Below are 24,790 nucleotides of genomic sequence, written 5' to 3' on the forward strand. Positions count from 1 at the left end.
TGAATTCTTACGATATAGCCCATTTGACTTTGTGCTTGTGGTAACTAGTGGACACCGTTGTGCCTGTTGTTCGCACGCGTATCTGCCCTGTCATTGGCTGGAATAGTCCCACCTGATCTTTCCTCCTCCCAAATGCCTTCCATTTTTGAAGACATTTATTTTCATTGTTGGAGCGGCCTCTACAGTATCTGTTCAATATAATGGATAATATGTGATGTAGGCCGACAAAATGAAACAATATTTACATTACAGGGAGGTAATCATTCAACTGTAATAACCCTAACAAGCAGCTATTACACCCTATCCACCTAGGTCTGTAATAAAATACATTATTTCAACCATATAATGAAAAGACTGGGGAAATTGAGGACAGGTGTGGGTCCAATAGAATAAGCAACAAAATGCCATTAACAGTTTGATGTTTAACACCATTTATTTTGATTAGTTACAAAACATAAATAAAATCAACAATTAAATTAGTTAACATTTTACAGAGGCTAAATCACCAGCAACATACATTGATATGTTTTTCTGTTTAAATATCTTTATAAATCATTGGTTCCGAATCTAGTGTAATATCTGGACACTCAAATATGTGTCATATAGAAGATCCTAATGGCCTATAGATAGTCTAGGCCTGCCCCTTGATAATGTTTTGTTGTTTGTCCAGTGAGTCAAGATGTGAAATGTAAGACAATATTACCATAGAGATAAAACAAGTTGAGATATCTCTATGATTATATCCACGCTGACAAAACCTCTCGTAATTGAAACATGATGTAGCTCTGTTTCAACACATAGTCTAAGATGAACATACAGTGAGGGAAAAAAGTATTTGATCCCCTGCTGATTTTGTACATTTGCCCACTGACAAAGAAATGATCAGTCAATCATTTTAATGGTAGGTTTATTTGAACAGTGAGAGACAGAATAACAACAAAGAAATGATCAGTCAATCATTTTAATGGTAGGTTTATTTGAACAGTGAGAGACAGAATAACGACCAAAAAATCCAGAAAAACACATGTCAAAAATGTTATAAATTGATTTGCATTTTAATGAGGGAAATAAGTATTTGACCCCTCTGTAAAAGATGACTTAGTACTTGGTGGCAAAACCTTTGTTGGCAATCACAGAGGTCAGACGTTTCTTGTAGTTGGCCACCAGATTTGCACACATCTCAGGAGGTATTTTGTCCCACTCCTCTTTGCAGATCTTCTCCAAGTCATTAAGGTTTCGAGGCTGACGTTTGGAAACTCGAACCTTCAGCTCCCTCCACAGATTTTCTATGGGATTAAGGTCTGGAGACTGGCTAGGCCACTCCAGGACCTTAATGTGCTTCTTCTTGAGCTACTCCTTTGTTGCCTTGGCTGTGTGTTTTGGGTCATTGTCATGCTGGAATACCCATCCACGACCCATTTTCAATGCCCTGGCTGAGAGAAGGAGGTTCTCACCCAAGATTTGACGGTACATGGCCCCGTCCATCGTCCCTTTGATGCGGTGAAGTTGTCCTGTCCCCTTAACAGAAAAACACCCCCAGAGCATAATGTTTCCACCTCCATGTTTGACGGTGGGGATGGTGTTCTTGGGGTCGTAGGCAGCATTCCTCTTCCTCCAAATACGGCGAGTTGAGTTGATGCCAAAGAGCTCCATTTTGGTCTCATCTGACCACAACACTTTCACCCAGTTGTCCTCTGAATTATTCAGATGTTCATTGGCAAACTTCAGACGGGCATGTATATGTGCTTTCTTGAGCAGGGGGACCTTGCGGGCGCTGCAGGATTTCAGTCCTTCATGGCGTAGTGTGTTACCAATTGGTTTCTTGGTGACTATGGTCCCAGCTGCCTTGAGATCATTGATAAGATCCTCCCGTGTAGTTCTGGGCTGATTCCTCACCGTTCTCATGATTATTGCAACTCCACGAGGTGAGATCTTGTATGGAGCCCCAGGCCGAAGGAGATTGACAGTTCTTTTGTGTTTCTTCCATTTGCAAATAATCGCACCAACTGTTGTCACATTCTCACCAAGCTGCTTGGCGATGTTCTTGTAGCCCATTCCAGCCTTGTGTAGGTCTACAATCTTGTCCCTGATTTCCTTGGAGAGCTCTTTGGTCTTGGCCATGGTGGAGAGTTTGGAATCTGATTGATTGATTGCTTCTGTGGACAGGTGTCTTTTATACAGGTAACAAACTGAGATTAGGAGCACTCCCTTTAAGAGTGTGCTCCTAATCTCAGTTTGTTACCTGTATAAAAGACACCTGGAAGCCAGAAATCTTTCTGATTGAGAGGGGGTCAAATACTTATTTCCCTCATTAAAATGCAAATCAATTTATAACATTTTTTGACATGCGTTTTTCAGGATTTTTTGGTTGTTATTCTGTCTCTCACTGTTCAAATAAACCTACCATTACAATTATAGACTGATCATTTCTTTGTCAGTGGGCAAACATACAAAATCAGCAGGGGATCAAATACTTTTTTCCCTCGCTGTAATATATGCATGGGGGGGGACTCCATCAACAGAGATGAGAACCAATGTTTTCTAGTATCAGATAACCTCAGATTTTAAATGTTGATCAGAAGAACACAATTTTACATTTTGTACAACCCCATTTCAAAATACAAAAATAATATTTTCTTCTTTTAGATTACATTTTGGTAACACTTCAGGAAAGGGTGAGTTCCACATTTCCTTTTCATGAATATCATTAAGCTGTGACATATTGTCAACATGTTAGTGTTGACTTGACAGCACTTCCTCCACTCCACTAATAATCAGCAACTATATTACTGTGAAAATGTGGGTTGTCTCATAAAAAAACTCATAAAAAAACAACAAATACTGAAAACCATTATGTTAAACTCTATATTCATATGCAATTTGTAACGGTTTTACTATTTGAACAACCATAAGCGTAAGCACAAACTGTTTTAGCTCCCCAATAGAAATGTCAATGTTTTGTTTTCGGCCTTCCACTTTCAGTAGTTTTAGGGTGAGTTTTCAATTCACTATGAAGCAGTCTGTCTCATACAGTGAGCTCTAAAAGTATTGAGACAGTGACACATGATGTATTGTTTTGTCTCTGTACTCCAGCACTTTGGATTGGAAATGATACAATTAGTATGCGGTTAAAGTGCAGACCGTCGGCTTTAATCTGAGGGTATTTTCATCATATAGGGTGAACCGTTTAGAAACTATAGCACTTCGTGTACATAGTCCACGTTTTTGGTGCACAGTCACACACACAGTAAAGTAATAATTCCAAAAGGCAATATGAGAACAGCCCCTATACATTTACATGTGCTCTCCATTACCATGAAATGACTTGGCATTTTGTTTGTTTTCTCATCATTGTTTTCCTTGGATGACACCTTCAATATGCAGGGCTGAGACTGGTAGAGGAAATAACACATTTATCTAAAACAAATGTTTTTATTTTAGCTCAAATAAAACATTGATTTATTCCTGATCAATAATTTACCTCAGAGTTTTCTGTTGTGCACAGCAGCAGACGTGATATATGTATATATATATATATATATATATATATATATATATATATATATATATATATATATAAAAGCACATATGTAAGTAGATTGCACAAAAGTCAGGCAAGTCAAGGTATGTTGTAGCCGTAAGATCATGCAGTTTTAGTCTCGATGAGTGTTTATTCAGTAAGATTTAAATGAAAACCCACTGAACATATTCATCAATTAAATCAAATTTTCAGTGTATTAAGGAAATCAATTGATCAGAATTTAATCATGTTACTCATCAACGTGTTATTTTAAATCTTCTAACCTAGTTGTTACCACAACTTATCAATGTAAAATATAACAATACACAAAGTACATGCCTTGCCAGTGCACTACACCGTACAACAGTATGCTTAGTGACATTGTGGTAGTGATAATAGCCAGGTAGCACCATTATTACCATGCTCTGTGGTGTTACTGTAACATGCTGTTGTTGTAACTGCTTTACGTCTCATTGGGAGCCAGTTGAAACATTTGTGCTATGTTCATGTAAGATGTTGGCTCACTGTATTGGCTTGTAAATGTCTGGTTGATTGTTGTCAACGTGCTTCTACAAAAATATTTTGTTAAATGCCTTACAAACAATACAGGATGATAACATTTAGATGACAGTTAGTAATTGCACTTCTAAAATCCATAGTCCTTTTCAATATAAGTAAGCATTGACAAATAAAAAATACAATAATAATGTCATAATGTTTGTGTTCCTTCATGTCTCTGCTTGGGAGCAGAGTTCAGGGTCCAAATTAGTTGGATTTAAAAAAATAACATGACTGTTACTTGGTGTCAAAACACACAAGAGATATGTATTGAGAAAATCAATGGCAACACAAACACACACACACAAATACACACACAAACGTTACGCAAGTTTGTACATCTCAACACTCAAACACAACAATAACCCCACCAGAGTTCCAAATTTCCCCTCTGTCTGTACATACTCTACTCTACATACTCTACATAGACTCAACCATCTCTCTCATTCACTCCCCATCTCAACTTTACAAACCCACTGGCGTCCATTTTCTCATTCTCAGACATTTACCTCTCATAACATACACACTCTCCATCTTTTTTCTCCTTCCCTCGTTCCATCATAATCGACATCACTCTTCCCTTTTTTTATTTTCTTCATTTCACTGCTGTCCCAGAGGAAGAGTTGAGGTTGGGGGCGTGGGGTGAAGTTTGGCACTGGATGGTTGAGCAGTAGCAGAGCAGCAGGACGAGGAGCAGAATGTCCCTCCGGGGACACTGGTGGCAGCAGCAGGTCCAGTGTCTATGGTTCCCACCACCTCGGTTGCGCTAGACCCAGGAATCAGACACCCAGGCTGCGCTAGGGCCAGCTCAGATGACGGGGCCATTTGGGGTATCTGGGAAGGCAACAGAGGTTGATTCTGATTCTGTGGTGAGGCTCCTACACCTACATTGGGCTGCTTGGGTATCTGTTGTTGCCCAGTCTGTGGCTGTACAGGAGCCAGGGACTGAGACAGTAGTGGAGTCTGGATTAGGGGCTGTTGTTCTAGGCATAGAGGTGATTGCTGAAAGGGCTGTATCTGTAATGGGTGAGGAGGCTGGGCTTGCTGGAGATGTAAACTTTGCTGCAGCTGTGGGACTTGAGGCATGTGCGTTTGTTGTTGTTGTTGCTGTGAACCTGGTGGTCCCCCCACCCCGCTCCACTGGCTCCCCCCAGCAGTGTACTGAGCTGGGGCTGGGGAGGCCTGGGGGTTCAGTGGTGCCACAGGGAACCAACCTGGAGGAGCCACCTGGAAAGATGACAGCCAAGACACACTAATGAGCACCAAGCATACCATTATAATGTATGTAATAACTAGGGCTTTTGCGGTGACCGTATTACCGCCACACAGGCAGTCACGAGTCATGACGGCAGTCAAATTGCCTATGACCGTTGGTCACTGTAATCCCAGTCCAAAACTGCAAATGAATGGTGCTGATGAGTAGCCTACCAAACTTGCTAATGGCCTGGTAATAAGCACTCTATTGTTCCTCTAATCAGTCTCTAAACACATCATGATTGAAATTGAATAATCTGAATGATGAGGACAAATAGTGATGGGAGGTAGAGTTTCCGTTCCGAAATAGACATGGGAAAGCCCCGGACTCGATATGCATTTTTAAAACCTGTTCCAAAAGGATCTAAAGGACAACCGGTCCGATCCGAGTGAGGGAAGCAGCAGAAAAGCCAATGGTTTGCTACTTTATTAAAAGGCTCGGAGCACCGCAGCACGAAGGGAGAGACCGTAACCACTGTTATCTCGCGCTAGACTGACTTATTGCTAGTAACTTATCGTCCCAATCCGATTACATATTACCTGTCTGACTGCATCAAACCGAGATATAATAAACTAATTGAGGCTAGCCATAATGTTACTGCGCTTCTCACTGTCCTACAGTTAGCCTAAACATAACAATAACTCCATTCAGATTATAGTGTAAATAGCATCCTAACTGTTGGCTTTTTGTCATTGTAGCCTTTCTTTCTCATTTCACTTTTAATTCCGCAATTTTAATTTCATCTAAAATTGATTTGATATCCACCAACTTTCTTGCTACACAACAGAGCATCAATGCAATTGTCTCTCTCTCGCTGCTTGAAGTGCAAGGATCAGAGTGCATGCCTTTTTTTGCAACTTTTTCCAAATCCTCAATATAGAGTTGTATCATGTAGCTCTTATGATTTGATTTCTAAGACATTCCCAGGTTTATAGGCCTATCACAACTAAAGAAACAATGGATTTTATTATGATGGCTATATTAAATGGATTTATTAGACTTAAAACATTTTTCTGACTCATGAGGTAGTATTAGTAGTAACAGTAGTAGTAGTAGTAACAGTAGTAGTAGTAGTAACAACAGTAGTAGTAGTAGTAGTAACAGTAGTAGTAGTAGTAATAACAGTAGTAGTAGTAATAACAGTAGTAGTAGTAACAACAGTAGTAGTAGTAGTAACAGTAGCAGTAGTAACAACAGTAGTAGTAGTAGTTATTGGTAGCTTGCAGTCATAGACTGAATTGTACACCAACTGTACGTATAGGTCACAAGTGGGTGGACCTTGTACTTTACCTCTGTGGGCTGTGGCCAGCCTCTCAACTCCTGCACCTGCTGAATCTGCTTGATCTGATTGAGCGAGGGCTTGGGATGGGTGGGACCCACTGTCTCCTTCGTCCAATCATCAAGCAGTCTGTGCAAGTCATCTGTGAACGTGCTCTTCCTGGCACCTTGGGAGGGAGGACTGTGGTCTGAGAAAAGAAAAAGGGAAGATATTCAATCAAACACTTTATTCAGAGGAAGAGGAATAGTCTTATGTTTTGGTGAAACCTTTACTTACCTCTTTTAGTAGTCAGTAGGTTGGTGTGTTCTGGGTTGCAGTACGGTGGTAGTCTGCTCTGTTCTCCGCCTGAAAAACTACTGGACTGCTGGATACCTTCACGAGATACAACAGACAGTCAGATATCACAGTGCCTTTGGAAACTATTCAGATCCCTTGACGTTTTACACATTCTGCTTCGTTACAGCCTTATTCAAAAAGTTATTACATTGTTTTTCCCCCCTCATCAATCTACACACAATACCCCTTAATGACAAAAACAAGTTTGTAGAAATGTTTGCTAGTTTATTTTTTTAAATATATGGAAATATCACATTTACATAAGATTTCAGACCCTTTACTCAGTAGTTTGTTGAAGCACCTTTGGCAGCATTACAGCCTTGAGTCTTCTTGGGTATGACACTAAAATCTTGGCACACCTGGAGTTTCTCCTATTGTTCTCTGCAGATCTCTCAAGCTCTGTCAGGTTGGATGGGGAGCGTTGCTGCGCAGCTATTTTCAGGTCTCTTCAGAGATGTTCGATTGGGTTCGAAAGCTGATCAAACACTCATACGTTGTATTGGCTGTGTGCTTAGGGTCATTGTCTTGATGGAAGGTGAACCTTTGCCCCAGTCTGAGGTCCTGAGCGACCTGGAGCAGGCTTTCATCAAGGATCTCTCTGTACTTTGCTCCATTCATCTTTGTCTCGATCCTAGACTCCCAGTACCTGCCGCTGAAAAACATCCCCACTGCATAATGCTGCCACCACCATGCTTCACCGTAGGGATGGTGCCAGGTTTCCTTCAGACATGACGCTTGGCATTCAGACCAAAGAGTGCAATCTTGGTTTCATCAGACCAGATAATCTTGTTTCTCATGGTCTGAGAGTCCTTTAGGTGCCTTTAGGCAAACTCCATTTTTTTATTTGTTTTTATTTTTACCTTTATTTAACTCGGCAAGTCAGTTAAGAACAAATTCAAATTTACAATGACGGCATACCAGGTAACAGTGGGTTAACTGCCTTTCCCAGATCTGTGCCTCGACACAATCCTGTCTCAGAGCTCTATGGACAATTCCTTCGACCTCATGGCTTGGTTTTTGCTCTGACATGCACTGTCAACTGTGGGATATTATATAGACAGGAGTGTGACTTTCCAGATCATATCATGTCCACAGATGGACTTGTAGAAACATCTCAAGGATGATCAATGGAAACAGGATGCACCTGAACTAAATTTCAAGTCTCATAGCAAAGGGTCTGAATATTTACGTAAATTAAGTATTTCTGTTTTACATTTCTTAATACATGAGAAAAAATATCTAAAAACCTGTTTTTGCGTTGTCATTATGGGGTGTTGTGTGTAGAGAATGGAGAGAGAGAAAAATACAAGGAGATCGAGATTGAAAGACCAAAAGTAGACCCAGGAAGAGTGATTGGTTACCAGGGTGACCAGTGACTCCATTGTTGTCTATGTGGGAGTGGGGTCTGGGCCGGAGCTTGGCTTTGGCCGTGCGGGGCCTGCGGGGGGAGAGGGCTGGCGCTCCCGAGGGGAGGGTTGGGGTGCAGGGCAGAGGCAGGGTCGGCCGGTGCTCTTGGAGGGAGCGGAGCTGTTTGTACAGCTCCTGGAGCTCTGTGTTCTGCTGAGCTTGCAGGGACACCACCTCCTTGATGTGTCTGGCAAGAGGTAGAACACAGGGAGAGGAAAGAGGAAGGGGAGAAAGGGAGGAGGGAGGAAGGGAAATTAACCGAATGGAGTTTGGGAGATCATTAATGAAAGAGAGACAGAATAGAGAGACAGAAATAATTGAGGAGGAAAAAGTGAGGACATTTGAGAATATAGGCAGGCAGGGATGAAGTGGAGTGGGAGGGAGGAAGAGAATACAAATTGGTTAGTCAAAATGGGAAAAAGGTGAATTCAGTAGATACTTCAGTTTCTTTCTTTCTTGATTGGGTTCATTATAATCTAATCTTTCCTTGTCCCCTCCATGTCTCACTTCTCTCTCATCTTGTGCAGCTCCTTCCTCAGGTCTTCATCCCCCATTTCACTCTCCTCATCATCACTACTGCCTAGGGGTGAGTGACCATGCCCATGTCCTCGGGGTGGGTGGCTCAGTGCTGCATTCTTCTTCCCTTCCTCTCCCTCTTTCCCTCGGGCCCTCCTCCTTTCTCTCTCCAGGTCAGGAGACACAGGGGAGCTGTCTGTTAGCTCTTTCTCCTCTCTTTGGGCCTTCGTTTGGGTGACAGAGAAGCGCCCCACTTTCCTGTGACTGCTGCCTATACCGGAGGCTGCCTCTTTGGGGGGAGAGGCCTCGGGGAGCTGGGGCACTGCGGTGACCTGGAGAAATGTGAGTCATTAACTTTGATTGTGTTCCTCCCTCACCAGTGTATTCTGATATTTAAACAGGAAGGGATTTTCAGGATTATCAGAAAGTTCTAGGCAACTCATAGATCTGAAATAATTGGTTAGACATGGTAGTAGGTATTTTGTCCCCTCGTACACTGGGTGGATATTTTACCATAATTCTTATACCTATCTAATCCTTTCAGATCTATTTTCTAGGGGGCTAGTTTTTTTTTCTGGATGGGCCGTACCCGAAATCGTCCCTTGAGTGAGTGGGTAGGGTTGGAGGAAGCTCCCTCTCTGACTGCCTGGCTGCCTCTAGAGTGACCATCTATTAAAAAGAGTGTGAATGAAAAACAAGGGGAAGAGAAAGAGAATACACAGAGAGACAAGAACACAGAGAGACAAGAACACAGAGAGACAAGAACACAGAGAGACAAGGACACAGAGAGACAAGAACACAGAGAGACAAGAACACAGAGAGACAAGAACACAGAGAGACAAGAACACAGAGACAGGCATAGAGACAGACATTCACATGAGTGAGGACAAGGTAGAGCCACAGAGACAAACACACACAAAAAGGGACACACCGACCAGCACAGAGATAAGACATGGACACACAGACACCACAAACACAGAAGAACAGAGTTAAAAATCATTGAATCACACGACATCCCATCAGCATCAGCACACCACCCTGTGACTGCATGCATTGTATACAAGCTAACAGTACATACATGACTATGGGAAAGTGTGCGTACATTACGTTGATTTAGAAAACTATAGTATTTTTACAATGCTTTTCTGTCCTTTTATTACAGCGACAGGAATAAACAAAAAGTTCAACTAAAGATACAGTACATCTACAACAAAATCATGCTTAAATAAGCATGACATGTTATGGGATGTGGGGAAGTGTGGTAGATTATTGATTAATCATAACAGAAAATATTAATCTATTTTAGGGGAGGGGTCAGTTAGTTCAACATATGCATCAGTTTATCCCCACCCACCCACACACATCCATTCTCTCACCCACCCACACACATCCATTCTCTCTCCCACCCACACACATCCATTCTCTCTCCCACCCACACACATCCATTCTCTCACCCACCCACACACATCCATTCTCTCTCCCACCCACACACATCCATTCTCTCTCACCCACCCACACACATCCATTCTCTCTCCCACCCACACACATCCATTCTCTCTCTCCCACCCACACACATCCATTCTCTCTCTCCCACCCACACACATCCATTCTCTCTCCCACCCACACACATCCATTCTCTCTCTCCCACCCACACACATCCATTCTCTCTCTCCCACCCACACACATCCATTCTCTCTCCCACCCACACACATCCATTCTCTCTCCCACCCACACACATCCATTCTCTCTCTCCCACCCACACACATCCATTCTCTCACCCACCCACCCACATCCATTCTCTCTCTCCCACCCACCCACACACATCCATTCTCTCTCTCCCACACACATCCATTCTCTCTCCCACCCACACATCCATTCTCTCTCACCCACACACATCCATTCTCTCTCACCCACCCACACACATCCATTCTCTCACCCACCCACACACATCCATTCTCTCTCCCACCCACACACATCCATTCTCTCTCTCCCACCCACACAGATCCATTCTCTCTCCCACCCACACACATCCATTCTCTCTCCCACCCACACACATCCATTCTCTCTCTCCCATCCACACACATCCATTCTCTCTCCCACCCACACACATCCATTCTCTCTCACCCACCCACCCACATCCATTCTCTCTCTCCCACCCACCCACACACATCCATTCTCTCTCTCCCACACACATCCATTCTCTCTCACCCACCCACACACATCCATTTTCTCACCCACCCACACACATCCATTCTCTCTCCCACCCACACACATCCATTCTCTCTCACCCACCCACACACATCCATTCTCTCTCTCCCACCCACACACATCCATTCTCTCTCCCACCCACACATATCCATTCTCTCTCCCACCCACACACATCCATTCTCTCTCTCCCACCCACACACATCCATTCTCTCACCCACCCACCCACACACATCCATTCTCTCTCTCCCACACACATCCATTCTCTCTCCCACCCACACACATCCATTCTCTCTCACCCACCCACACACACCCATTCTCTCTCTCCCACCCACATACATCCATTCTCTCTCTCCCACCCACACACATCCATTCTCTCTCTCCCACCCACACACATCCATTCTCTCTCCCACCCACACACATCCATTCTCTCTCCCACCCACACACATCCATTCTCTCTCCCACACACACACATCCATTCTCTCTCTCCCACACACATCCATTCTCTCTCCCACCCACACACATCCATTCTCTCTCACCCACCCACACACATCCATTCTCTCTCTCTCTCCCACACACATCCATTCTCTCTCACCCACCCACACACATCCATTCTCTCTCACCCACACACATCCATTCTCTCTCTCCCACACACATCCATTCTCTCTCACCCACCCACACACATCCATTCTCTCTCACCCACCCACACACATCCATTCTCTCTCTCACCCACACACATCCATTCTCTCTCACCCACCCACACACATCCATTCTCTCTCTCACCCACACACATCCATTCTCTCTCACCCACCCACACGCATCCATTCTCTCACCCACCCACACACATCCATTCTCTCTCACCCACCCACACACATCCATTCTCTCTCACCCACCCACACACATCCATTCTCTCTCTCTCACCCACCCACACACATCCATTCTCTCACCCACCCACACACATCCACTCTCTCTCCCACCCACACACATCCATTCTCTCACCCACCCACACACATACATTCTCTCTCCCACCCACACACATCCATTCTCTCACCCACCCACACACATCCATTCTCTCTCTCCCACCCACCCACACACATCCATTCTCTCTCTCTCACCCACCCACACACATCCATTCTCTCTCTCTCCCCACCCACACACATCCATTCTCTCTCTCTACTACACCCCACACTAACATCACACGTCAATCAACCAATCAACATCAATCAATCAACCAATCAATTAATTGATTGACATTATGAATTCACTTGGATAAACAGTGATGTTGTCCGTGTTGTATGATATTTGGCAGCTTTTAAACAGAAAGTGTGTATATCACAGGAGGTTGGTGGCACCTTCATTTGGGAGACCGGGCTTGAGGTAATGACTGGAATTGGTGGAATGGTATCAAACACATGGTTTCCATGGTTTCCAGGTCTTTGATTCCATTCCATTTGCTCCGGTCCAGCCATTATTATGAGCCGTCCTCCCCTCAGCAGCCTCCTGTGATACACACAGATGTTGAACATAAGGTATGTAACGTGCTGTATGTTCATGCTATATCTACAATAAACATTCACATATAACTAAACTACAGTGGAACACACTAATACATGCAAGCATAGCAGTCTTCTAAAACAATGTGGCTTATTGGCTCAGCCTTATATTTTATTATTTCTTTTCTTTTTAATGAACCTTTATTTAACGAGGCAAGCCAGTTAAGAACAAATTCTTATTTACAATGACTGCCTTATAAAAGCCTATGCAGGTAAGAAAGAACCCGAATAGGTAGTTGCTTCTAAACCCTGCACTGAACAATGTGCACAATGTATAGTCAATTATCTAGGATATTACATACAGAACATACTGGCAGGCAATTGACTCATTTCTAAAGCATTGCATAATGTATTGCATTTCTAATGGGGTGATTGTTATGACATTTGCCAAGTGTGAGTGAGCACTCAAAGTGTGAGGTGCCTTTACCCTCTGAGAGCAAAGTGGGGGTGTGGCGGGGCTGGTGGGGGTCATAAAGGGGTCTAATGCTCTCATATCCTGGGTGCAACAAGTAGCCAGGTGCAATTCCAATCTCCAGGGTTACAGATGTAAACTCATCATCAGCCTCCTTATATTGTCCATCTCTTTCTTCCTACACTCTCCTCTTCTCTCCTCCTCCTCATCCCCCATCTCTCTCTTTCTTCCTACACTCTCCTCTTCTCTCCTCCTCCTCATCCCCCATCTCTCTCTTTCTTCCTACACTCTCCCTTTCTCTCCTCCTCCTCATCCCCCCCCCCTTCTCTTTCTTCCTACACTCTCCCTTTCTCTCCTCCTCCTCATCCCCCCCATCTCTCTCTTTCTTCCTACACTCTCCTCTTATCGCCTCCTCCTCCTCCTCCCAGTTCATCACTGGGGCCAAGTGTCCTGCCATCCAGGACCTATATACTAGGCAGTGTCAAAGGAAAGCCCAAAAAAGTGTCAAAGACTCCAGTCACCCAAGTCATAGACTGTTTTCTCTGCTAATGCACGGCAAGGACCAAAAGACTCATTAACAGCTTCTACCCCCAAGCCATAAGACTGCTGAACAATTAATAAAATGGCCACCGGATTATTTACATTGACACCCCGCCTCTCCATGTATTTTGTACACTGCTGCTACTCGCTGTTTATTATCTATGCATAGTCACTTCACTCCTACCTACATGTAGAAATTACCTCAACTAACCTGTACCCCCACACATTGACTCAGTACCGGTGCCCCCTGTATATAGCCTGGTTATTGTTATTTTATTTTGTTACTTTTTATTATTACTTTTTATTTTAGTCTACTTGGTAAATATTTTCATAACTCTTTCTTGAACTGCACTGTTGGTTAAGGGCTTGTAAGTAAGCATTTCATGGTAAGGTCTACACTACACTTGTTGCATTCGGTGCATGTGACAAATAAAGTTTGATTTGATCCCCCCATCTCTCTCTTTCTTCTCTCTTCTTTTCTACATTATTCTGACCTAATGCAGGCTGAGGCAGGGTGAGTAACCCCCCTCAGGCAGGGTGAGTAACCCCCCTCATGCAGGCCCAGGCAGGGTGAGTAACCCCCCTCATGCAGGCCCAGGCAGGGTGAGTAACCCCCCTCATGCAGGCCCAGGCAGGGTGAGTAACCCCCCTCATGCAGGCCCAGGCAGGGTGAGTAACCCCCCTCATGCAGGCCCAGGCAGGGTGAGTAACTCCCCTCATGCAGGCCCAGGCAGGGTGAGTAACCCCCCTCAGGCAGGGTGAGTAACCCCCCTCATGCAGGCCCAGGCAGGGCCAGGGTGAGTAACCCCCGTCATGCAGGGTGAGTAAACCCCCTCATGCAGGCCCAGGCAGGGTGAGTAACCCCCCTCAGGCAGGGTGAGTAACCCCCCCCCCCCCCCATGCAAACCATAAAGGTTATGTTACACTAAACATAATTACACTAAAGGTAACTAGACAAGATTTGTATTTTAGATAAACACCCCCACCAACAAACACCCCATTCAACCTCTCTCTCTCGCTCTCTCTCTCTCTCTCTATAAACACGCTACCTTGCTTGACTCTGGGCTTCTTGAACAAGCTGGCGGAGTGGCGCAGTTTGCACGCCCAGCTTTTGAATTTGCGAGTCCAGGATTTCTTGCTAACGGGATTTCTGATACTAGGACATGTCAGGTTTAGGCCAAAATATCCACCTCCTGCATTATGCTGTGGCAGTCCATGGCCCAGGGGGACGGGGTGCAGATTGGGGGGCCACGTAGTGACTTCTCCTGGGGTACTGGGGTCAGAGTGAGAGGGGGCAGCCTGGAGGGGATAGGTAACACAGCGATAAGGTAAGAGTGGCTGCAGCCATGGGGGTAATGGTAGAGACACTCAGAGAGAAAAGGAGAGATACTGAAATATCATAAGTACATTACAAGAACCATAGCATCGAAAAATACATGTATCTATCAATTTATAACAACAAGGCAATCAAAGCAGTGATCTTTATTGAATGTTTCAGGAAGAAGTCAATCAAACACTATTCAGATATGTGCACCTCACTTACAAGAAAGGTGGGTTCTCCAGGGATAGGCGGTGGCCCGGCAGAGTCTCCATGAGGCGGGGCCAGGGGAGAGGAAGGGGGGGAGGCGGAGGAGAGAGACGGGGCGGGCTGCTGCTCCACCGGGCCTGTTGGAGGAGCCTCCTCCCCCACTCCTCTCCCCCTCTCCAGGTCAGGAGAGGTAGAGGAGGAGCGGGAAGTGGTGGAGGAGGTGGTGGAGGAGGAGGAATGAGGAGAGGTGTCTGAGGAGGAGGAGGCAGGAGTAGGGAAGGAGGAGAGATGGAGCGATTGCGGCTCAGAGGATTTGACCCCTCCTGCCGATGTGGAGGCTGCTGACACTGCGGTGGGACCTGAGGTAGAAACCACAGCAGCTCCCCCCGTCACAGCTGCCCCACTACTATACTCCTGATACAACAAGTTCCTCAGCTTTTCATCCAGAGTCTTAATGCGGTTGTCTACAAACTCGATTTTGGGAGGGCCCTCGCTGTCGGACTCAGCCACAGAGGATGGTTGGACCGGGGAGGGTGTCAGGGTGAGGGAGAGGGGGTGTAGGGGGGCATCGGAGGTTGTGTTAATGTTGAGGGGCAGAGTGGAGTCTGAGGAGTGGTGTAGAGGTACAGAGTGACTGACTTTATCCTCGGTCACAATGGCCTCCCATGTAGACAGCTCCCACTCTGACTGTTGGAATGACGGCTGCTCCTGCTGGGGCACCTGATGCTTCTGCTGAGGGTTAACCTCTTGTTGTTGTTGTTGTTGATGAGCTTGCTGTTGTTGCACCAGTGCCATGTTTAGTAGCTGTACTGGTTGTTGTTGGACATATTGTTGGTTCACTGACTGGGCTAGCAGCGCAGGTTGCTGCTGTAACACATCTCCCTGTATGGGAGTTCCAGCCATAAAAGACTGTTGTTGTTGTTGTTGGAACATTTCCTGTTGCTGCTGAATATCTAGTGCCTGTTCCAGACCTAACTGTTGCTGATGCAGTTGCTGCAGGTCAATCGCTGCCTGTTGCTGTTGTTGTTGTTGTGGTACCTGGTGTAGCTGTGGCTGTTGTTGTTGTGGTGGTGGTAACTGGTGTAGCTGTGGCTGTTGTTGTTGTGGTACCTGGTGTAGCTGTGGCTGTTGTTGTTGTGGTGGTGGTAACTGGTGTAGCTGTGGCTGTTGTTGTTGTGGTAACTGGTGTAGCTGTGGCTGTTGTTGTGGTAACTGGTGTAGCTGTGGCTGTGGCTGTTGTTGTGGTAACTGGTGTAGCTGTGGCTGTGAATGTTGTTGTGGTAACTGGTGTAGCTGTGGCTGTTGTTGTTGTGGTGGTAACTGGTGTATCTGTGCCTGTTGTTGTTGTGGTAACTGGTGTAGTTGTTGTTGTGGTGGTAACTGGTGTAGCTGTGGCTGTTGTTGTTGTGGTGGTAACTGGTGTAGCTGTGGCTGTTGTTGTTGTGGTGGTAACTGGTGTAGCTGTGGCTGTTGTTGTTGTGTTGGTGGTAACTGGTGTAGTTGTTGTTGAGGTGGTAACTGGTGTAGTTGTTGTTGTGGTGGTAACTGGTGTAGCTGTGGCTGTTGTTGTGGTGGTGGTAACTGGTGTAGCTGTGGCTGTTGTTGTTGTGGTGGTAACTGGTGTATCTGTGCCTGTTGTTGTTGTGGTAACTGGTGTAGTTGTTGTTGTGGTGGTAACTGGTGTAGCTGTGGCTGTTGTTGTTGTGGTGGTAACTGGTGTAGCTGTGGCTGTTGTTGTTGTGGTGGTAACTGGTGTAGCTGTGGCTGTTGTTGTTGTGTTGGTGGTAACTGGTGTAGTTGTTGTTGAGGTGGTAACTGGTGTAGTTGTTGTTGTGGTGGTAACTGGTGTAGCTGTGGCTGTTGAATGTGTAACTGTGTGTTGCACTGTGTGTTCTGCATTTGGACAGGCAGTTGCTGTATCTGTTGTTGTAGTGCCAGTGGCAACATCTCTGTCTGTGGTTGCAGGGACATACACTGTTTTTGTAATGGCTTTGTCTGACTGAGCTGGGGCTGTAAATGTAGCTGAGACTGCTGCTGTTGCTGCTGCTGCTGTTGTTGTTGTTGTTGTTGTTGTTGTGGCTGTAGTTGTTTCTGTTGCAGCATCTGCAACTGTTCAATAGATTTTTGCAACGCCTGTTGCTGCTGCTGATGCTGCAGTTGTATCTGTTCTTGGTACACTTGCTGTTGTTGCTGTACCTGTTGAAGTTGCACAGCCTGCAGGGTTTGTTGTTGTTGTTGCTGTTGCTGTTGCTGCTGCTGTACCTGTTGCATTGTCTGGAGCTGCTGTTGTAACTGGACCTGGGCCTGAGGCAGAGCTTGAGGCTGGGTTGCCATGCACTGAATCTGAGGCAGAGCTTGAGGCTGGGTTGCCATGCACTGAATCTGAGGCAGAGCTTGAGGCTGGGTTGCCATGCACTGAATCTGAGGCAGAGCTTGAGGCTGGGTTGCCATGCACTGAATCTGAGGCAGAGCTTGAGGCTGGGTTGCCATGCACTGAATCTGAGGCAGAGCTTGAGGCTGGGTTGCCATGCACTGAATCTGAGGCAGAGCTTGAGGCTGGGTTGCCATGCACTGAATCTGAGGCAGAGTGTTTTGCTGCTGTTCCAGAACTGCATGGCTGGCAGAAGGAGAGGCCACAGCTGTAGCTGTATCCACTGGAGGGTGGATGGAGCCGGTGGATGAGTGGCCCCCACCAGACACACACTGCCCTGGGGCTGCCATCATCACTACATCCCCCAGGCTTGGGCCTTGGCCCTGGCTCACCATGGAGCAGGTCAGAGCTTCAGTTAGACAGTCTGTGGTAGAGGGCGCAATGGTGGCAGAAGCAGCTACCATGGCAGGGACTGGGAGGTTGGTAGCAGTGTTTGGGACATGGGTTGGAATGGAGGATGTTGCTGTGGTTGTACTGGAAATTTGGTGGATGGAAGCCTGCAGGTCTAGACCAGCTGAGGCAGCAGGGACTGGGTGTAGGACTGAGGCAACAGCTCCACTAGTAGAAGCCAGGTCAGAAACACTTCTGTCAGAGGCAGCAGAGGCAGTCGTGTCAGGAGTGGGGGCAGCAGTGGCTGGGGGGGCAGACATGGAGGCAGGGGTAGAAATGGTAGAGACGCAGGTGGAGGCAGGGGGGGAGGAGGCAGAGGCCAGGGCACACAAGGTGGAGGTGGGGCAGATAGGAGGAGAGGAAACCATTTCAGCAAAGTAGGAGTCCGATCTCTGGGATCCTCCATCCCACTCTAGAGTATGTCGACCAATCAAAGCAGACCAGAGAGAGGAGGTACAGAGGGTTAGTTGGTGTTACTCAACAGACAGAACCAAACACAGCAGAATGTACCCTCTTCACACTACTGAGCAGAGCCCAGCCGTACTACGCTGGCCCGGTTACGCTTCCACCCTAGTTGTTGGCACTGTGTTAGAAAATGTAAATTTTCTGTACAGTGCAAAGCCCATTAATGGAGCAGGACACTAACTGCACAAGACAATTCAGAAAATATTTCAACCCCTACTGGTTTTCAGGAGGGCTTGGTAGTGTGAAAAGGATATGACTGCCCAGTGTTAAATGACTGTTAGCCCAGGCCCAGGTGTCATCCTGTTACTGTACCTGGGTCAGTGTCTGTAGGCTGAGGCACCCTGACCTCGCTGGTCGAGAGAGGTGGAGGGGTTGACGCTCCTCCCTGGTTTGATGTGGAGTCTCTGTGTCTGATGGTCTGGTTGATGAAGAACCTCCATCTGCCCACCGGAGACGACTGGGGCGCCCCGTCCACTGGAACATAAAATAATATATAAAAAGGCCCACTTTAAACTAACTACAACTTTCAAGGTTTCATTAAACACTTTATAAAGACTACATAGATGTTTTAGAAGTCATTCAGAATGTTTTTTTCAAGGGAGGTTCTGAATCCACTGGCAGACAGAGAGAAATAATAAGGTCCCACTTTAAACTAACTTTAGCTTTCAAGGCTTCATCAACACTTCATAAAGCCTATAGCAGGGATAGGCAACTTTGATGGATCCAAATTCCTCATGAAGGGTCGCAGTGGCTTGCGAGTCTGTGTACCCACATCCACACCCACACAGTCAGAGCTATCTCTAGCCTTTTGGGGGACCTAAGCTTGTTGCCACCGCCATGAACATTTTTCAATGTTACAACAACTCATTTCATGCAATTCTACACATTTTGCCATAAGGTAGAGAGAAATGTTTGCAGTTTTTAATATGATATCTGAGTGAGAGTGACTAACAAAATCAATGGTGGCCCTGTGGTCGATAATTTGACCATGATTACTACAAGTTTAAATAGCTGGCCGCTGAACTAACTTACCAATCCCCAAAAAATGTTAGCTGACATGAGCTACTTGTGTGACTGTCCGTGACTGACGAAAGAGAAAAACTAGTGATGTACAACCACATTTTGAAAGTGCACCTGGTGTATTCTACTATTCTAACTCGCAACAGTATGTTGAGACCAGACTAAGTTCTGATGTTATTATTTTTATAAATAAATATACATACAGTTGAAGTCTGATGTTTACATACACCTCATCCAAGTACATTTAAACTCAGTTTTTCACAATTCCTGACATTTAATCAGAGTAAAAATTCCCTGTCTTAGGTCAGTTAGGATCACCACTTTATTTTAAGAATGTGAAATGTCAGAATAATAATAATTTATTTCAGCTTTTATTTCTTTCATCACATTCCCAGTGGGTCAAAAGATTATATACACTCAATTAGTATTTGGTAGTATTGCCTTTAAATTGTTTAACTTGGTTCAAACGTTTCGGGTAGCCTTCCACAAGCTTCCCACAATAAGTTGGGTGAATTTTGGCCCATTCCTCCTGACAGTAATGGTCTAACTGAGTCAGGTTTGTAGGCCTCCTTGCTCGCACACGCTTTTTCAGTTCTGCCCACAAATTTTATATGTGATTGAGGTCAGGGCTTTGTGATGGCCACTCCAATACCTTGACATTGTTGTCCTTAAGCCATTTTGCCACAACTTTGGAAGTATGCTTTGGGTCATTTTCCATTTGGAAGACCGATTTGCGACCAAGCTTTAACTTCCTGACTGATTTCTTGAGATATTGCTTCAATACAGCCACATAAGTTTCCTACTGTCATGATGCCATCTATTTTGATAAGTCCACCAGTCTGTCCTGCAGCAAAGCACCCCCACAACATGATGCTGCCACCCCCGGGCTTCACGGTTGGGATGGTGTTCTTCGACTTGAAAGCCTCCCCCTTTTTACTCTAAACATAATGATGGTCATTATGGCCAAACAGTTCTATTTTTGTTTCATCAGACCAGATGACATTTCTCCAAAACATACGATCTTTGTCCCCATGTGCAGTTGTAAACCGTAGTCTGTTTTTTTATGGTGGTTTTGGAGCAGTGGCTTCTTCCTTGCTGAGCGGCCTTTCAGGTTATGTCGATATAGGACTGGTTTTACTGTTGATATAGATTTCCACCAGCATCTTCACAAGGTCCTTTGCTGTTGTTCTGGGATTGATTTGTACTTTTCGCACCAAAGTACGTTCATCTCTAGGAGATAGAACGCATCTCCATCCTGAGCGGTATGACGGCTGCGTGGTCCCATGGTGTTTATACTTGCGTACTATTGTTTGTACAGATGAACCTGGTACCTTCAGGCGTTTGTAAATTGCTCCCAAGGATGAACCAGACTTGTGGAGGTCTCCAATTCTTTATTTGAGGTCTTGGCTGATTTCTTTTGATTTTCCCATGATGTCAAGCAAAGAGGCACTGTGTTTGAAGGTAGGCCTTGAAATACATCCACAGGTACACTTCCAATTGACTCAAATGATGTAAATTAGCCCAACAGAAGCTTCTAAAGCCATGACATCATTTTCTGGAATTTTCCAAGCTGTTTAAAGGCACAGTCAACTTAGTGTATGTAAACTTCTGACCCACTGGATTTGTGATACAGTGAATTATACGTGAAATAATCTGTCTGCAAACAATTGTTGGGAAAATGACTTGTGTCAGGCACAAAGTAGATGTCCTAACCGACTTGCCAAAACTATAGTTTGTTAACAAGACATTTGTGGAGTCGTTGAAAAACGAGTTTTAATGGCTACAACCTAAGTTTGTGTAAACTTCCGCCTTCAACTGTATATATATATATATACAGTGCCTTGCGAAAGTATTCGGCCCCCTTGAACTTTGCGACCTTTTGCCACATTTCAGGCTTCAAACATAAAGATATAAAACTGTATTTTTTTGTGAAGAATCAACAACAAGTGGGACACAATCATGAAGTGGAACGACATTTATGGGATATTTCAAACTTTTTTAACAAATCAAAAACTGAAAAATTGGGCGTGCAAAATTATTCAGCCCCCTTAAGTTAATACTTTGTAGCGCCACCTTTTGCTGTGATTACAGCTGTAAGTCGCTTGGGGTATGTCTCTATCAGTTTTGCACATCGAGAGACTGACATTTTTTCCCATTCCTCCTTGCAAAACAGCTCGAGCTCAGTGAGGTTGGATGGAGAGCATTTGTGAACAGCAGTTTTCAGGTCTTTCCACAGATTCTCGATTGGATTCAGGTCTGGACTTTGACTTGGCCATTCTAACACCTGGATATGTTTATTTTTGAACCATTCCATTGTAGATTTTGCTTTATGTTTTGGATCATTGTCTTGTTGGAAGACAAATCTCTGTCCCAGTCTCAGGTCTTTTGCAGACTCCATCAGGTTTTCTTCCAGAATGGTCCTGTATTTGGCTCCATTCATCTTCCCATCAATTTTAACCATCTTCACTGTCCCTGCTGAAGAAAAGCAAGCCCAAACCATGATGCTGCCACCATCATGTTTGACAGTAGGGATGGTGTGTTCAGCTGTGTTGCTTTTACGCCAAACATAACGTTTTGCATTGTTGCCAAAAAGTTCAATTTTGGTTTCATCTGACCAGAGCACCTTCTTCCACATGTTTGGTGTGTCTCCCAGGTGGCTTGTGGCAAACTTTAAACAACACTTTTTATGGATATCTTTAAGAAATGGCTTTCTTCTTGCCACTCTTCCATAAAGGCCAGATTTGTGCAATATACGACTGATTGTTGTCCTATGGACAGAGTCTCCCACCTCAGCTGTAGATCTCTGCAGTTCATCCAGAGTGATCATGGGCCTCTAGGCTGCATCTCTGATCAGTCTTCTCCTTGTATGAGCTGAAAGTCCCTGAATTTAGTGTTGCCTGTCATGGACATTATTGATTTAAATTGTTTCTCTTGTTTGTTTTATTTTGTTACTCTTGTCCATTAAAATGTTATATACAAATTCATTTGTCATTTGTCTGTATCGACTGCTATTTGAGTGTAAAAAAACAACAGTATTTCAACAAGAAGATAGAGAGATATTACATCATGTCAATGGAACTATGTAAAAGGTTTATTACAATATCATCTAGTTTATGAAAATGTATAGGGGCAATTAAGTTTTAATATTTCGCTTTTATCTTACTTGTATCTTCTCATTTGTATTTTTTATTCTATGATCAGTAGATTATAGCCTATAGGAGGAGTGGTGGGGAGGAATGGAGAGAGGAGGGAGGAGAGGGGAGAGAGGAGGAGAGGAAGGGAGAGGGGAGAGAGGAGGAGAGGAAGGGAGAGGGGAGAGGAGGAGGGGAAGGGAGAGAGGAGGAGAGGAAGGGAGAGAGGATGAGAGGAAGGGAGAGAGAGGAGGAGAGGAAGGGAGAGGGGAGAGGGGAGAGAGGAGGAGAGGGAGGGAGAGAGAGGAGGAGAGGAAGGGAGAGGGAGAGAGGAGGAGAGGAAGGGAGAGAGAGGAGGAGAGGAAGGGAGAGGGGAGAGAGGAGGAGAGGAAGGGAGAGAGAGGAGGAGAGGAAGGGAGAGGGGAGAGGGGAGAGAGGAGGAGAGGAAGGGAGAGAGGGGGGAGGAAAGGAGAGGGGAAGGAGAGAGGAGGGAGGAAGGGAGAGAGGAGGGAGGAAGGGAGAGAAGAGGGAGAGAGGAGGGAGGAAGGGAGAGGGGAGGGAGAGAGGAGGGAGGAAGAGAGGGAGGAAGGGAGAGGGGAGGGAGAGAGGAGGGAGGAAGGGAGGGGGAGAGAGGAGGGAGGGAGAGGGTAGGGAGGAAGTGTTGCCTCCCAAACGGCACCCTATTCCCTATATTCTGTCATGCACTATTTTTGATAAGTGGTCATAGGGATCTGTAGTGGACTACTTTTAATAAGGGGTCATAGGGATCTGTAGTGGACTACTTTTAATAAGGGGTCATAGGAATCTGGTCAAAGGTAGTGCATCATATATGGAATGAGGTGCCATTTTAGACTGTAACTCACTTGCTGTGCCTGTTGGAGTGCTCACATACAGCTGTTCCATAGAGCCAGTCTTGGTGGGACAACAGGAAGACACAGAACAGACCATGTTAACATCAGCAAAAAAAGAAACGTCCAGGACCCTGTCTTTCAAAGATAGTTCATAAAAATCCAAATAACTTCACAGATCTTCATTATAAAGGGTTTAAACACTGTTTCCCATGCTTGTTCAATGAATCATAAACAATTAATGAAAATGCACCTGTGGAACGGTCGTTAAGACACTAACAGCTTACAGACGGTAGGCAATTAAGGTCACAGTTATGAAAACTTAGGACACTAAAGAGGCCTTTCTACTGACTCTGAAAAACACCAAAAGAAAGATGCCCAGGGTCCCTGCTCATCTGTATGAACGTGCCTTAGGCATGCTGCAAGGAGGCATGAGGACTGCAGATGTGGCCAGGGAAATAAATTGCAATGTCCATACTGCGAGATACCTAAAAGAGCGCTACAGGGAGACAGGACGGACAGCTGATCGTCCTCGCAGTGGCAGACCACGTGTAACAACACTTGCACAGGATAGGTACATCCGAACATCACACCTGAGGGACAGGTACAGGATGGCAATAACTTCCCGAGTTACACCAGGAACGCACAATCCCTCCATCAGTGCTCAGACTGTCCACAATAGGCTGAGAGAGGCTGGACTGAGGGCTTGTAGGCCTGTTGTAAAGCAGGTCCTCACCAGACATCACCGGCAACAATGTTGCCTATGGGCACAAACCCACCGTCGTTGACCCAGACAGGACTGGCAAAAAGTGCTCTTCACTGACGAGTTACGGTTGTGTCTCACCAGGGGTGATGGTCGGATTTGCGTTTATCGTCGTAGGAATGAGTGTTACACCGAGGCCTGTACTCTGGAGCGGGATCGATTTGGAGGTGGAGGGTCCGTCATGGTCTGGGGCAGTGTGTCACAGCATCATCGGATTGAGCTTGTTGTCATTGCAGGCAATTTAAATGCTGTACGTTACAGGGAAGACATCCTCCTCCATCATGTGGTACACTTCCTGCAGGCTCATCCTGACATGACCCTCCAGCATGACAATGCCACCAGCCATACTGCTCGTTCTGTGTGTGATTTCCTGCAGGACAGGAACGTCAGTGTTCTGCCATGGCCAGCAAAGAGCCCGGATCTCAATCCCATTGAGCACGTCTGGGACCTTTTGGATCGGAGGGTGAGGGCTAGGGCCATTCCCCCCAGAAATGTCTAGGAACTTGCAGATGCCTTGGTGGAAGTGGGGTAACATCTCACAGCAAGAACTGGCAAATCTTGTGCAGTCCATGAGGAGGAGATGCACTGCAGTACTTAATGCAGCTGGTGGCCATACCAGATACTGACTGTTAC

The 24,790-nt window shown here is 45.4% G+C and overlaps 1 protein-coding gene across 5 annotated transcripts in view; it reads right to left on the bottom strand.

Annotated features, from left to right (window-relative positions):
* Window positions 1–407: 407 nt before the first annotated feature.
* Window positions 408–24,790, bottom strand: part of LOC110532715 (uncharacterized) — an 88,349-nt gene continuing 63,966 nt past the window's right edge. For 2 of the 5 annotated variants that reach the window (XM_090185292.1, XM_090185295.1), the window contains 10 exons: window positions 23,410–23,458; window positions 18,708–18,869; window positions 15,125–18,342; window positions 14,631–14,880; window positions 9,461–9,540; window positions 8,863–9,203; window positions 8,310–8,542; window positions 6,889–6,984; window positions 6,624–6,799; window positions 408–5,305 (listed from right to left, as the gene is read on the bottom strand). In XM_090185292.1, coding sequence (XP_090041418.1) covers window positions 4,679–5,305; window positions 6,624–6,799; window positions 6,889–6,984; window positions 8,310–8,542; window positions 8,863–9,203; window positions 9,461–9,540; window positions 14,631–14,880; window positions 15,125–18,342; window positions 18,708–18,869; window positions 23,410–23,458 — 5,232 coding nt within the window. In that variant the 3' untranslated portion in view covers window positions 408–4,678. Of the gene's footprint in view, window positions 5,306–6,623; window positions 6,800–6,888; window positions 6,985–8,309; window positions 8,543–8,862; window positions 9,204–9,460; window positions 9,541–14,630; window positions 14,881–15,124; window positions 18,343–18,707; window positions 18,870–23,409; window positions 23,459–24,790 lie in introns of those variants that run through there. The other 3 variants (XM_090185293.1, XR_016483412.1, XR_016483413.1) reach the window with 3 other exon arrangements.

This window comes from Oncorhynchus mykiss, chromosome 9, assembly GCF_057628025.1.
Source record: "Oncorhynchus mykiss isolate SJ-2025 chromosome 9, ASM5762802v1, whole genome shotgun sequence".
Classification (NCBI taxonomy): Eukaryota; Metazoa; Chordata; class Actinopteri; order Salmoniformes; family Salmonidae; genus Oncorhynchus; species Oncorhynchus mykiss.